At 49.0% G+C, this 12,675-nt stretch overlaps 1 protein-coding gene across 3 annotated transcripts in view; it reads right to left on the bottom strand.

Moving 5' to 3' along the window:
• Positions 1–2,660: 2,660 nt before the first annotated feature.
• LOC115073276 (L-serine dehydratase/L-threonine deaminase-like) overlaps positions 2,661–12,675 on the bottom strand; it is a 46,307-nt gene continuing 36,292 nt past the window's right edge. For all 3 annotated transcript variants that reach the window (XM_029571579.1, XM_029571580.1, XM_029571578.1), the window contains exons 2-8: positions 11,567–11,729; positions 11,230–11,269; positions 9,297–9,436; positions 8,671–8,762; positions 5,663–5,890; positions 5,058–5,182; positions 2,661–3,185 (exon numbers count right to left, since the gene is read on the bottom strand). In XM_029571579.1, the coding sequence (XP_029427439.1) occupies positions 2,977–3,185; positions 5,058–5,182; positions 5,663–5,890; positions 8,671–8,762; positions 9,297–9,436; positions 11,230–11,269; positions 11,567–11,719 (987 nt within the window). In that variant the 5' untranslated portion in view covers positions 11,720–11,729 and the 3' untranslated portion in view covers positions 2,661–2,976. The remainder of the gene's footprint in view (positions 3,186–5,057; positions 5,183–5,662; positions 5,891–8,670; positions 8,763–9,296; positions 9,437–11,229; positions 11,270–11,566; positions 11,730–12,675) is intronic.

Below are 12,675 nucleotides of genomic sequence, written 5' to 3'. Positions count from 1 at the left end.
TTCCTGGAGGAAAAGTCCGTAACACATTATTAGACTAAAGAAAGCTCTTGCTATCCCTGAGAGTAACAGGAATTAGATCTGTATGGGATCTGCCAGGTACTTGTGACCTGGACTGGCTGCTGTCGGCGCCAGGATGCTGGGCTTGATGGACCTCCGTCAGACCCAGCATGACATTTCTTATGAATGCCAAGGGAGAATGCAAGGGAAGAACAGATTTACTGATAGACTGTTTAAACGTGCATGACGGACGCTGCACTACAGCAATGTATCGGATGTCATATTTTAATGGAAGAAGTTTTCCTAGTAAGATTTAAGTTGTGTTGTGTTTTATTGAAGAAAGACAAATACTAGTAACGTACAAAGGCCTTAAACCAGAGTGTCATTTCCCCCATGCCCCCCTTTTGAAAAGCCATGGGCTGAGAGGGTTCAGCCAGCCCCCATGTGCAGTGAGGAGACAGGAAAGGGGTTACACTGTTTATTCTGCAAACACGACTTCTTGGTAGCCCTCAAGGACCAGCACTGATCATTCTTTTCTTAGAGTTTTAAGGTTGTCTCCCTGGGCATTCTTAGGGTGAAAGATCCATGAAGTGAATGTAAATACCCAAGCGCGCCTGTGCCCTCAAACTAGAAATGAACAATCTCTCATGCTTTTTTTTTTGTTTGCAGAGCTCAGAAAAGGGATAATTCCCCTCCTGATAATAACACCTTCCTTTCCCTAAATCTGTTTCTGTGATATTGTTTATGGAGATTGCTAATTTGATCCCTCCTCTAGCGATAATAAGGTTGTGTCTACTGCACACCCCAAATGTTTCATGAAGCAGGTACGATGCGGGGCCTTTTGTGGCTTTGCAGAAGAGATGGAGTCGTTTCCAGCTGGAAATCTGCTCCTTTTGCTGAGCGGGGCTATAAACATTCTCTTTTATTACCTCGCTACACTCCCTGGCTCGGAAGTAGAGTTTATTTGAACAGGGGTCAAGGGCGGCGAATTCTGAGCCCTGCTGGGAAGAGAAATGGTAAAGCAGTGGAGGGGACAGGATGCCTCTCGGGCTCTCCTTGTCTGCTTCTTTCTTCGTGCGTGAGAATGATCACCCCACCCTAGAAAGTGAGCTAAAAATCATCATACACCTAACCAAATACCTTTCATGGAGGTAGGAAAACCCCCTACCATTTTTCTTTTTATTAGAAAAGTAAGTTAATGACAAGATTTTATATGCAATAAACAAAAAATGAACACACATTGCAATCGGGGCTTTTATGAAGCACACCTCCTATCATTCAATAACAGAAGCTAGAGGGCTGGACACCACATTTCCTACAGCGAGAAAGAGACTGAGATCATACCCCGCATATCCTGACTCATGAGATTCATTCCTGTCGTGTCTTGCAAAACAAAAATGGAACATTAAGAACAGCTAAGGATATAAAAGGCCTGCGTAGGCCTTGGCCCTCCCTCTTTGTTCACTTGATAGATAGGACTGTCTCATAAGGACCAGTAGCACTTCTGCCTTTGTCCAGCAGTAGCAGCCGTTCCTCGCAGGTTTCTGTAACATGGGAGGCCGCGCATGTGGGGTGAAGCCAGCCTGTACTGCAAGACTACAGCGGTGGAAGGAAGGGGCGAGGACGGCAGCACCCCTGGAACCCTGAGATTAGCACGTGGCATCTTGCTGTGTGGGTTTTAATATTCCCTAGCAGATATTAAAAAAAATCAAGCCAGAACCTATTTTAACTCTGCCTCTCTTCCCATTCTCTGCCTTTTCAGTCTCTTGCTGGCGTCCTTATTCCATTTTGGTTCTGTTGATATTGTAATACTTTCTTTTTCTATCCTCTTCTACTGCTTTTCCTTCTCTTCTTACCTGCTCTCCTTTCACCATTCCTCCTCCTCCTTTCTCTGGTGCTCTCTCAATTCCTTCTCCCCTATCTCTTGCTCCCTGGATTCCCCCCTTGCCAAGATTCTCTCCTCTATCTGCCGCGGGCCTTGGTCCTCACTCCTCATCTGCTCCTTCCCCCCCACCCCACCCCCCCCCTTTGCTCTCAATCCTCTCCCCCCTTTATTGTCTCCCCTTGTAATCTCCCTTTCTCTGTCTGGTCTCCACTCTCCTTTACCTCCTGGGAGAAAGTGCTTCCCAATGCCCTACAGCCATGGTTTCCCCTCGGGGCAGCAGAATGAGCCAACGCCAGGTGAGAGGCGCTCCTTGCCTGGACTCCGCTGGTCGTCATACACCAAAGGGAAGTCGTCATACACCAAAGGGAAAAGGCAGCCACCCGCGGATCCCAGGCGCTCTTCCAGAGCCAGGGCTATAAACCGGGAGTCTCTGGGTCAATCCATGGAGCAGGCAGAAATCAACTATGGTCAACCACGCCGCTGCCCTACAGGACTAAATATTTCAAGGCATCTTTCTTTCATGGTGACAAGACCCCATGCCTTGGTGATTCAGGCTGTGCACTAGATAGCTGCTTAAAGGGCAGAGGTCAAGTAAACAAGGGAAGTAATTAAAAACAAATGATTACACGCGGGGGATCATCCAGGCCATTTTTCTCCTCATTCAACATCCTTTGGTTAAAAAATGAAAAATATTTTGGGAACGTGAAAAGGCTCATAGTTATTCCTTTTATGGAGAACCTTACATGACATACGTTGTCACTACCTGTCCCCAAAAACACACGGTTCCTACACACATTTGTTTCTTGGTGGTGGCGGCGGTGCCTGCTGGAGTTTTGGGTATAGCCAATAATTAAACAAACAAACCTTATTTTCAGTAGAAGGAGGTAGAGAAAGAGTACTTCAGGGAGCACTGGTTATTTCAGTTTGTGGACGCAGAGAATGCCACAGGGAACTATCTTACAGCAGTTTAATTTGCCTACAGTAATGGAGATGGGTGCCTTGGAATGTACTGAGAAAACACGGGAGACTTAGGAGGATCCTGCCACTGTGACAAAAAGCTAGCCCGTCAGGGAGGTCCACTGGGTGATTGGCCACTAGCTTGCCGAGACAGACTTGATGCCCAGCTGTTCTTTCAAATGGGCCAGCTGTGCTAAACTGATGTTGCTGCCCCCACACACGATGATCACCAAGGAGGGCAGCTCAGGAGGGAGCTTCCCCGCCTTCTGTAACTTCTGCACCACGCCACTGTAAACCACGGCAAGAGCAGCCCCGCAGGCTGGTTCCACCAGGATCTTCTCGTCGTCTGCGGAGGAAGAGGGACATTGCAATGGGGTCAGGGATGCAAAGAGACGGGGTTAGGTATAGAGCAGCGGTTCTCGGCTCTGTCCCTGAGAAGCTTGGGGTCAGGCTGCTTTTCAGGATGTCCACAACCAATAATCCCAAGATAAATTTGCATACGTGTAAGGGTGCCGATGAAGTACAAGTTGTGCTAAGTTTTCTTTTTAAAAATGAGTCAGTAAAAATGTAATATGCATGGCCATGGCCGCACTAGTAGCATGTGTAAAAAAAAACCGGTCATGCATGTTATCTACTGGTCAAATCCCCTGCCCCCCCCCACCCCCATTGGCCTAACATGAAAGGGCCAATAAGTACAGGGGGATTTCATTCCAACCAACTCCCCCCCCCCTCCCCCATACAATGAAGGGCCACGTACTCTGATCATCCCTTCTCCCTGGCCAAGATGTAAAGGGCTTTCATGTCCCAATCCTCCTGATGCATCGGCCAACTGAGATCCAAAGGGGGCCTTATGCCCTGATTTCCAATCTCCCTCAGCCCCAATCCCCACCCCTCTAGACTGCAAGACAGGAGCCTACATGACCCCATGCCTCCTCCCTCCTGGAAAGTCCCCCCAACTCTTATTGGCTCCAACAGAGGGCAGGTGAAGATTGGGAGAGCGGAGAGCTGACTCTGCAGCTAAGGATGCCGGCTGACTTCCCAGGACACTTTTCCCTTTGTGAGAGTTCCTCCGTGCTGGCCTGGGTAGGAACCGGATGCCAATTTCAGGGAGCCTGGCAACCAAAAAGGTAGGGATTTTAGGAGAACTAGGGGCAGGGCTATGCCCACAATTCTGGCCTCAGTAGGTGGGATGGGAGGTAGAACAGCAGTGGAAAGGTACCAGCGCAGACCCTTGGAGGCCAGAAGGCGACACGTCATTATTTGGAGATCTTCTGCTCCACTTCTAGGCTCTCACTGGAAGGTGTACTTACTGGCATGTCAGCCTGACCCCTCTTCACCTCATCATATTTAGTGACACAGATCCTGCACAAAGATCCCCCTAACCTTAAGTAAACGGGGCTGCAATAAAAGGGAGTGATCCTTTTTCCCCAAGCTATAGCTTGGCGCACAGCACCCTCCTCACTAATCACACACAGGCCGATACAATAAACCGCGTGGTAGAGCCGGCGCTCTGAGGCGAGTGCCCGCTCTCCTGACGCGTGCCCAGGCCCCTCTCCCGGGCGCACGATTTTGTATTCAAATTAGGGCCTGTGCTAATAAGGAGGCTCTAAGGTCACTAGCGCATCCCTAGCGCCTCCTTATATTGGCAGAAGCGGTGGCTGTCAGCGGGTTTGACAGCTGACGCTTAATTTTATCGGCGTCAGTTGTCAAACCTATTGACAGCCACAGGTTCAGAAAACGGACGCCAGCAAAATTGAGCGTCCGTCTTCCAACCAACCCGCAAGCCACGGGCAGATTTTTTTTTTTTTTCAGAAGATTTTTTATTTTTGGGGCCTCCAACTTAATATCGCTATGATATTAAGTCAGAGGGTGTACAGAAAAGCAGTTTTTTCTGCTTTTCTGTACACTTGCCCGGTGCAGTCAATGGATAACGCCTGCCTTTGGGCGGCGTTATCCATTGACTGCACCGGGCTCATCAACATGCATTTGTATGTGATGAGCGCTATTAGTTTCGGGGGGGGGGGGTTGGCTGCGCGTTTTCCACGCACTATTACCCCTTACTGTATAAGGGGTAAAAATTGTGCGTGGAAAACGCACGGCCAAACAGGGGCTAACGGTGCGCTCGGCTGAGCGCACCATACTGGATTGGCCTGACAGTTCTCTCCTGTCGCAGAGGTTCTGGGGTTAACGAATGCCACCCGTTTACTGAAGCACTTACCCACAAACCTTTCAATGGCAATGACGGCTTCCTGGTCGGTTATCACTTCTGAAAATACAGGGTGCTCCTGGGCAAACTTCAGGGCTTGGGCTCCCACCGTCCTGGCCCCCAGGGTTTTTGCCACACTAGAGTGAAAGAGGAGGGAAATGAACCATTTTGCAGGCGGAGGAATCGGTTAGGGTTTCCAGGTACTGGAGGGTTCAGATGTGCCTGTGTCCCAGTAATCTGGCGAGTGCGGTCTAAATGAGATCTATAACCATGCACGGTCATTAAAGCACGCCTCATGCAGGGACCGGAGGAAGAACACAATTGTTTCCTTTTGAAAATGTGGGGCTGGCTGGCTTGCAGCAGGTACAAAGTCCACATCAGAAAGCATGTGCGGGCATTTCAGAATCAGATCTCTGTGCGTTATCGTCTGGCTCCACCCTCCCCCACTCTGCCCCTCGGTCCGTATGGGGAAAAAAGTATCTGCAACTGAGAACTAGTGTGGACCTTTTTACTGAAGACCAAGGGGGAAATTTTCAGCCCCTCGAATTTTCCCCATGTTGACCCCAAGCAATGCCACTCTCGTTAGGATGCCAGTGTGCTGCGGCTTGGGCTCTTACCTGGTGATTTCGGGCAGGGTAACCAGTTTTCCGGCTTTAACGGCAGCATTCAGGCTGTGCGCTCCTTTAGTCTCCATGGCAATAATGGGGACATCTTCCCAGCCCACCTCCCGGAGACCTTGCACCACGCCACACAGCATGCCTCCTCCCCCCACCGACAAGACTATGGCTCCAGGCTTAGTATCCAGGGCCTTTTTCAGCTCCTTCACAATGGAGGTGTGACCTTCCCTGCAGGATAAGGTAAACACCAGAGTCAGATCTGGAGGAGGGGGGAGAACAGAGGCAGGTGAAAAAAAGGGAAAAATGAAGTGCATTCATGTTTTACCACCTAGACTTCCAGAGGGAAGCAACCACATCACAGTGCAGCACGGCAAGGACTGCCAGTTTCAGTTCTGGGACAAGGTTCCCTAAAACCTTCCTTAATACAGTGATGTCTCAGCGCGTCCTCAGCAGGCTAGTCAGAAGTGGAAACGTTATATAACCACTGGCAAATGACTTTTTAAGGCAGACCACAATCCAGTTTGCTCTGGTCCACAGTCATGTCGATCTGCATATTTCCACAAAGTAACGGCCAGCCCCACTAATGAGTTCCAACCCTTATAATTAACATGCAGCAGAAAGATCCAGTCAGGGCTGCGCCTACCTGCTGCCTCTGAGCATGGGAAGGTGGGGAAAGGAGAACGGGATCCCTTCCAAGGACGCAGTGGCAAGGGGGGGGGGGGGAGGGATTCCTCTCCCAGGAGGCAGTACAGGGAAAGGGGCAGCACCTTCTTGGGGCAATCCCCTCTTACGCATGGCTTAGCCTAAGCTGCAACCTCCCACGGAACCCACTGCAATTGTACAGTGCTCTGGATGCTGCCAGTCAACGTCTGTGCCTTTAAGTTGGCAAATCTGCTTCTCAGGCTGCGGGCAGCGCTTAGATAAGAGTGCCAGCGTGAGGAAGGAGGGGGCACCTCTTTCAACCCGATGCCCCTAGGAAACCACCTACGGTGCCTAGTGGGAGATCTGGGCCTGGTTCTAGTACCTGTACTGTCCCCAGAGAAAAAACGGGTTCTTTGCAGCTGGTGATACCTCTCTCGTGACCAACATAAGAATTATTGGATGGTGAAGGCTGGGGAAAGGGGATTTCTTAGAAGTATCTTGCTAAAATCTGATGGGAAATCTATGTCCATGGGCTTGTATGACCTGTTCTGTGTTTTTGTTTATATTCCTTAATAAAAAGATTTGGGAAAAAGAGAATTCTAGCAAGAGGAGGCCCGCGGTTTGCTGTAAAGTGTGTGAGAGGCCACCAATTCCTTTCTCCCCGCCAGGCCTTGCTTCGGCTGTTCCCCTCTTTGAACTGCCCAGGGCCCAGTAGTCTGTGGGAACTGCTGGTCCCTCAAATATCAAAGCCTGGGAAGTCTGGAGTGTGCCTGGTGTGTTTGCAAAAGCTCCCACTGACTGTCGTCTTAGGTTGGATCAGTAAAAAGAACCCAGAGCTTGGATCATGAAAGCTAATCCCAGACACATTCCATTGGTCCTGTCCAAAGGTCTCGCCTATTCTTTGTTTATTGACCTTTATTGCTACGTATCAAAGTGAACCAGAACAACATCCACACTACTTTATTCTCATTTTTTTTCAAACTTCCCCCAAATCTGTTGGTAAAAAAATTTCAGCTCATTTCCCCAAGGGTTAGACCGGCGGGCTAAGAAGCAGAGAAGCCAGGGTTCAAATCCCATGTCCCCTTGTGAGCTTCGGCAAGACACTTCATGCTCCACTGCCTCAGGTGCAAACTTAGGGGGGGGGGTCATTTACTGAGCATTTTTTCCTCTAGACACAGAATGGGGAAAAACCTTCGGTAAATAGGGGCCTTGGCTTGTGAGGCCTCTGGGGACGGGGAGATACCTACAGTGCCTGAGCGGAACGCGCCTCGAGCCCAAGGTTTGGCAAGGTGAGAACTACATCTCACATCCGTATTCAGGGAAAACTTGAAGCAGGCTGAAGTTCAGCCTTTTTTCAAGTTATGCTTCCAGTTACTCCCCCGTTTGTAGTGGGGAGCAGCGGATTACTTTCAGCTACTTTTCCCAAGAGCTTTCATCTGGTACTAAAGAAAATTCTACTTCTTCACAGACAGCTATTGCGTGCATGGGATTTATGCAGTCTGGCAATGTTAAATTAGCTCCTTAAATTTGTATTTTGGGGCGGATTTTAAAAGGCGCGCGAATAGCCTACTTTTGTTTGCGCTCCAGGCGCAAACAAAAGTACGCTGGATTTTAGTAGATACGTGCGGAGCCGCGCGTATCTGCTAAAAACCTGGATCGGCGCGCGCAAGGCTATCGATTTTGTATAGCCGGCGCGCGCCAAGCCGCGCAGCCTACCCCCGTTCCCTCCAAGGCCGCTCCGAAATCGGAGCGGCCTTGGAGGGAATCCTCTAACGCCCTCCCCTCACCTTCCCCTCCCTTCCTCTACCTAACCCACCCCCCCGGCCCTGTCTACACCCCCCCCCTTACCTTTCTCCGGGGATTTACGCCTCCCGGAGGGAGAAGTAAATCCCCGCGCACGAGCGGGCCTCCTGCGCGCCGGGCCGCGACCTGGGGGCGGGTACGGAGGGCGTGGCCACGCCCCCGGACTGCCCCGGGCCGTAGCCATGCCCCCATACCCGCCCCCAAAACGCTGCCGACACGCCCCCGAAACGCCGCGACGACCGGGCCCGCCCCGACACGCCCCCACGGAGAACCCCGGGACTTACGCGAGTCCCGGGGCTCTGCGCGCGCCGGGAAGCCTATGTAAAATAGGCTTCCCGGCGCGCAGGGCCCTGCTCGCCTAAATCCGCCCGGTTTTGGGCGGATTTAGGCGAGCAAGGCTCTTAAAATCCGCCCCTTTATGTTTAGTCTTTGGGAGCACCGCATTTTTGTATAATTCATATATATATATTATATATATATATTTCAGTGATCAAAGACATGAATGGGTTAATATTTAGCTTCTTTCTTCTTCCCCCAACCTTCCTATACCCCATGGTACATACCAGATGAGGGGGTCATCAAAGGGGGGTACATACACCCATCTTGGGTTGTTCTTCACCATCTCCTTGGCATGCTCAATGGTTTCATCCAGCATCTGGAAAAAAGAAAGAAAGCAAAATGTTTCAGGTGGGTTCAGACATTCTTTGGGAATAAAGTCTCTCACTGCGCAGCACTGGAAGCTATGGTCTGATCAGGCTTTGTAACAAGGCGCATGAAAACGATGCCTCCCAGGAGTCCTTGCAACAGAGAGAAAGGGAGATTTCCTATTAGATGAGGTTGGCAACGCCTAGGGATACCTAAACTGCACAGGGTGCAAGGGGTTAAAGTCTGTTCAGTCCTCCCCCCTCCCGGAGCTCCTGTGCCTAGGGGTGCATGAGAAGTAAATCCAGCCTTGTCAAGTAGGGCTTTAATCATAAGGGTCTGGATAAAGCAGCAGAGCGAATTTTATGACACTGGTATGCAAACTGCAATTACTTGCATACCCCTCAGAATAAGGAACCTTAGGGCACCAGTCTGCAGATCCTGCTTATAGACCTAATGCAGTAATATGCAGGTAGGATGAGGAATATATTGCTGCGTACCACGTCCAACGTGAAAAGGGCTTTCATTTTGCAGGATGCACGCTCACCTCTCCTATGACGCGTACGGTTGCTCCCTCATCTTTCAGTCGCTCAATTGTAAAGGATGGCGTGGTTGTGGGCACAAGGATGGTGGCAGGGATGCCTAGCTTTCTGGCAGAAAAAGCGGCTGCCAGACCAGCATTACCACCTAAAATGAAAAGCAATTCATAAAGGATTTCCAGTGTTTTTAATAATGAGGGAATAGTGTGGTTAGTTACAAATATACAGGTGTTACTTTTAAGCATGCACAAATCCCCAAGGTACCCACCTAAATTGGGTGTGAATATCGGGTTGTTAAATGGATAAGTATATGCATGTAAGTTTACCCACTGCAAACCAGGGTTCAAAGTTATGTGTGTAATTTTTTTAAATGTAAGCTAGGAGTGGAAGTTCATACCAATGGATTCCAAATTTGGCTGCCCGGCTTATTTTCCATCAGTGTCACTATGACCATGTAACCCCCTCTTCCCAAGTCCCTGCATTGGCTCCCTGTCCATGTCCGCATACAGGTCAAGCTTCTTTTATTCAGCCATAAATGCATTCACTCTGCTGCTCCTCTTTATCTAGCTTCACTTCTCTCCCTCCTGCAGCCTTCTTTGTGAACTCTGCTCATCGGGCAAGTTGACTTTCCAGCTGGCTGCACCGTATGCATGGAATAGACTTCCTGAGTTGGGACGTCTTGCTCCCTCTCTGGCCACACTCAAATCCAGCTTTTTTGAAGCTGCTTTTAATGCCTCATCACTTCTCTATAATAAATACACTTTCCATTGACTAGTTTGTCATGCTTAGATTGTAAGCCCCAATGAGCAGGGACTGCGTACGTCTAGTAATGCTTTAGAAATAACAGTAGTAGTAATAACACACCCTAAAACATCCCTCCGCCTCCACCCAGAACCCTTTCTATACAGCCAAATGCACGCATGTTATTATGAACATATACATGCACTATCAAGAGACTGGCAAGCCAGTCTCTTGATAGTGCATGTATATGTTCGCATGCACATAATATGTTTGCATGCACATAACTCCTTATTTTTAAATGTTTAACTCCTCACTGAGCTTTCGAAAATGTACCCCCATATTTTCCTGGACTGCAGGTTTATGTAATTACTCATTCAGCACTGCATATGGTACTCACCCTCTGCCCATTCTGTACTGCAGTGACACAGCTGGAGTTCTCATTCTATACAGCACATGCTACCTATTCAGTGATACGGTAACTTTCAGAGCGGCACGCAGGCACACGTGTGTGCATTTGTCGGCCTGAGCCTATGGATATGGCCATTTTTTAACATACGTGTATATGTGCACGCATGTTATAAAATAGCCTGACCGTGTGCATGTGCGCTCAATTTTAAGTCAACTCGCGTCCGTATGCGCAAATGTCACTTCTACCACGTAAGGGGGGGATTTTAAAAGGCCCACGTGCCGACACCATTACCAGTTTGCCCAGTTCATTCCTGGTTTGCCCAAGTAAGGAATAGGACTTCCAACCCCCCCACTCTAGTTTGATTGCCCCGCCTTTTCCCGTTAGCCCCGACCCTTAAAACCCCGTTGATCTGGTTAGTATTTTCTGTTTCACGACTTACACGCTATCCATAGTAGAAGTAGAGTTACGCAGCAGGGGACCCCGGTGCACGCCTGGGCATGTTGACGTGCATATTTCAAGGTGAAATCCAGGAACGCCCATGCCCCACCCTGACCACACCCATCCCCCGCCCCCTTTTTCCAGAACGTTTCATTTGTGCTTGACGCGCATATTTGGGCGGCTTCTAAAATCTGCTCAGCGCGCTCCGGCTCGACTTGTACGCGTATCTCCCGGTTTTGGTGCGCGCAGGGCTTTTAAAATTCACCTTTGAACCTTCTGCATCTGATCCGCAGGGATGAAGGAAGAGATGCTAATGTTCTGTTTATAAATGCAAATCCATTTACAGGACTTACCAGAGGAACAGACAAAGTGCTCACAGCCCCTCTCTGCCCACTGCCAATGGAAAGAAAGAACACATCACAAAGTGCCCCCCACCCTTCATTCACCATTCCCCCCTACATTCCCACTACCGTATCCCAATATACTCTCCCCACTTACACCTTCTATTCCCCTCCCCACCCTCCACATTCTACTCCCCATCCCCAATACCCTCTCCCTATGACCATCCTCAATTACACACTCCCTACCCCATCCTCCACCCGCCTTCCCAATGCACTCTCCACCCCCCATCGCAATGCACTATCCCCCTCCTACACCTCCCGTTTCAATTCGCTCTCCCCACCCACCTACCGTTTTGCAGAAGTGACCAATTCCCCGGATTTTAAAGGAGCCTGTTGGCTGAGCATTGTCCAGTTTGAGGTAAACCTTCAACCTGGAAACCTTGGACAAGGGGATACTGTCCCTCAGGGGGCTTTCCAGGTGCAGGGTCCGAGCACTCGCCATTCCTAGATTTCTGTTTGGGAAGAAGGCACAGAAAAAAAAAAATGATCTCCACATTTGTTACACAGAACACAATGTGTGCACTTAGCATGGCGGAGGCAGGAGGGAAAGGAGCCTAGAAATGAAAATCCGGTGAGAAATGCGGATAGAAACAGACAACCATATGATGTTTCATTTTCTGTTATGGTTGCCGTAGTCCAATGAATGGAAGGAAGCGTTGGGGGGGGGGGGGGGGGGGCGTATCTTACAGTCTCTAATGCAGACTCATTGGGCCTTGTTCAAAGCTAAATTTTCCCTCTGGAATTGATCTCTACTGAATAAGGCCCGCTGACTGCTTTTATGTAAGAGACAACTAAAACTCTTACTTGCCAGACTCTTTGCTTTAGAGCCAGCAGATTACAAAAGCTTATCTTGAATTCTGTCAGCTCTGTATATTTGTTAGAAACAGCCAATAAGATAACTCTGTCCTGTCAGCCAATCTGCTAAGTGTTTAGTGTAAACATAGGGATGTACAGGGCTTACATTTTCATTCAGGTTCATTTATTTGTGTTCCGAGAGGGGGGGGGGGGGTGTTTTTCAGTTTGTTTAATGTTCTTTGCAGTTCAATTTGTTTCCTGAACTGAAAAAAAACCCCAAACAAACCCTTAAATGGCCCCAAACAAAAACAAAATAACATGCCTACCCAGAATAAAAACTCACACCTCCTCCAATAAAAAATAGACCACATTGCGTCTGTTCCATCTTCCTCATACTGAGGAACTATATGTTATCCTCTCTCCTCGCTCACACCGAGGAACCATGTTAATGTTAATGTTACTGTTATTTCTCGTCTATCCTATTTAATTATTTACCCTCCTCCCAGTTTTCTAATTCCCTGTTAAAATGTAACTTCCATACTTTACCAGTTTTGATGTAAACCGGCATGATGTCCACAACTAATGCCGGTATATAAAAATGTT

Source organism: Rhinatrema bivittatum, chromosome 11 (assembly GCF_901001135.1).
Source record: "Rhinatrema bivittatum chromosome 11, aRhiBiv1.1, whole genome shotgun sequence".
Lineage (NCBI taxonomy): Eukaryota > Metazoa > Chordata > Amphibia > Gymnophiona > Rhinatrematidae > Rhinatrema > Rhinatrema bivittatum.
This window is presented reverse-complemented; position numbering and strand designations above follow the sequence as displayed.